Below are 2178 nucleotides of genomic sequence, written 5' to 3'. Positions count from 1 at the left end.
TAATAACAGCAAATTTTGTTGTTAATATATGCATTGAGCCCACTTGATACTCTGTCAACTCAAAATCAATTTGAGCTCATTGCTTCAAATCAAAACTTAAAAAAATCAATTGAATATATTCTAGAAATCAAAGTTAATTTCCAAGAAATTATGGAGTGATTCAAATTTTATCATTATCAACAAAAAAGCCCATCTATTGGAACTTTAGATTAGAAACCTAAATAATGTAGAAAATGAATAGTTGACTGATATATTTAAATTTTCCCATAGACTACACAACCCAGTAGGTCAGCCAAGAATCCAAGATTATTGGGCTTCTGCATGTACAGCCTATGAGAAAGCTGAATCGTGATATGCATTCAAGACTTGTCGCTTGCTGTACGAATAAATGGAGCATTGCTTCCCACAAAAAGGACCAACATTTCCCAAATTAAAAAATAAAACAAAAAATAAATTTGTGTACAGAGCAGGTTAAGGTTGGTTTAATATGCATATTTAATCAAGCATAAATTACAATATATTTGTTTGAAATTAAAAATTTTGCATTAGAATTTTCCTTTTGACATAACACAAACAACCAACCTTCTATATTTCCCCAGGATTATTTGGTAATACATGACTAATCTTATATTCAAAAAACACAATCTCAGAACTAAGAAGCATAAAAGATCAACTTATTGTGCAAAAATAACCATCCATAAGCCCAACAGATTCCAAGTCATCAGCTTCCAATTGTATCACTCCCATTAATAAGATAACCAAGAAGCACCAAAAATACATCTTGATTTCGTGTGCTAAAACCAACAAAACTAGCAAACCAGAGGCCTATTTGGCTCCAATAAGATTTAGCAAATTTTATAAATCTAGATTCATCAAATCTTAAGGCAGTTAAATCCTGAAAACTATTGGCATTACAGAGACTAAATTCAATTAAATCTAGATGAACTGTTTGGTTACTTCGTGATTTAAAGTTATTGAACCAAATAAAATTTCAATAATATTTTAATTAATTAATATTAATTATTAAAATTAATTTATTTGTCTAATTTACATAACTAAATATTATTAATCATAATTCAAAAAATATTTCTCAATCCTAATTAGATTAATTAAATCATACTTATTATATATTAATATCATAACTAATTTAATGTTAAATTAACAAAAAAATTATTTAACCTCCACCTCTAAATGAAAATCTAAATATCAATCATATAAATTGAATTTCCTCATTATTCAATTTCTGGTTCTCTTTAACACATGATTTGATATTACTGTAACCTGCAAAGAGAAAAAGAAAAGCACAAATAAGGAAAGCTGATAGTAGCCAAAAACGCCCTAGACGGTATTCATCTCTGGCATTTCCCCTATATTTCTATAATTTCTCTTCTCTTTAGTCTTTGTCTATGCTCTTCCTATAGCCTTACATATGTCTAGGGTTTGCGTTTCCTCTTCTCCGTTTCTTCATTCCTACATCGCATGCTTCACGTGAAGTATAGTTTTGACGACGTTGTTTCTTTGGGATCCGAAGTTACGACAGGAGCTTGCCTCGAAAGTAACGATCTTTCACCCCTTTCGCGCGCTTCTTCGACTAAATCCCATAAATCCACCCAACAATCGGATTTACTAAATCCAGGATTTAAGGCAAAACGGAGACGGAACGGGATTTAAGTTTTTGTAGGATTTAAAGTTGTCATTTTTGCTTCTTGGCAGGATTTAGGCTAAATCCTGCATCCAAACACACCCTAGTAGATAATCACCACAGAACAAAGAAACGAAATGAAATTACCCATAAAGGACAAAACAAAAAGATACGAATAGTACCTGCAACGGGGTAAGAACTTCCACTGCTGGCGTCCCCATAGATCAACTTCTGTATTCCAATACCCGCAGTATGAAAGCGAACAAAACGAGTAGTTAGAAATAAGCATTTCAAATCTAAAGACCGAAACTTTAACATGGTGGGTAGCAAAAAACTAGGGTTTTTTTTTCCCTCCGACCAATTACTGTGCATTTGCGGCGGTGAAAGCAAGAACGTAAAAGAAGTGGATGACTTTCTGACCTTTAGCCGTCACAGAAAACGAATTCACCTCTTGTCGGAGGAACCGTTCGGGGGAGCGATTTGCGTAATCTAGCAGAACTAAAATGAATTTTGGGCCGGAATGAGCGCCCGGAGGA

General features: G+C 33.2%; 1 protein-coding gene across 2 annotated transcripts in view; it reads right to left on the bottom strand.

Annotated features, from left to right (window-relative positions):
- LOC110098922 (26S proteasome regulatory subunit RPN13) overlaps positions 1-2178 on the bottom strand; it is a 40931-nt gene extending 38753 nt beyond the window's left edge. Inside the window, exons 1-2 of one of the 2 annotated variants that reach the window (XM_020825873.2) lie at positions 2063-2178; positions 1825-1873 (exon numbers count right to left, since the gene is read on the bottom strand). In XM_020825873.2, the coding sequence (XP_020681532.1) occupies positions 1825-1863 (39 nt within the window). In that variant the 5' untranslated portion in view covers positions 1864-1873; positions 2063-2178. Of the gene's footprint in view, positions 1-1427; positions 1711-1824; positions 1874-2062 lie in introns of those variants that run through there. The other variant, XM_028700565.1, reaches the window with a different exon arrangement.

The sequence above is a fragment of the Dendrobium catenatum genome, unplaced genomic scaffold (assembly GCF_001605985.2).
Source record: "Dendrobium catenatum unplaced genomic scaffold, ASM160598v2 fragScaff_scaffold_1557, whole genome shotgun sequence".
In the NCBI taxonomy this organism is placed as follows: domain Eukaryota; kingdom Viridiplantae; phylum Streptophyta; class Magnoliopsida; order Asparagales; family Orchidaceae; genus Dendrobium; species Dendrobium catenatum.
The sequence above is the reverse complement of the archived record's forward strand: the minus strand, read 5'-3'. Positions and strand labels throughout refer to the sequence as shown.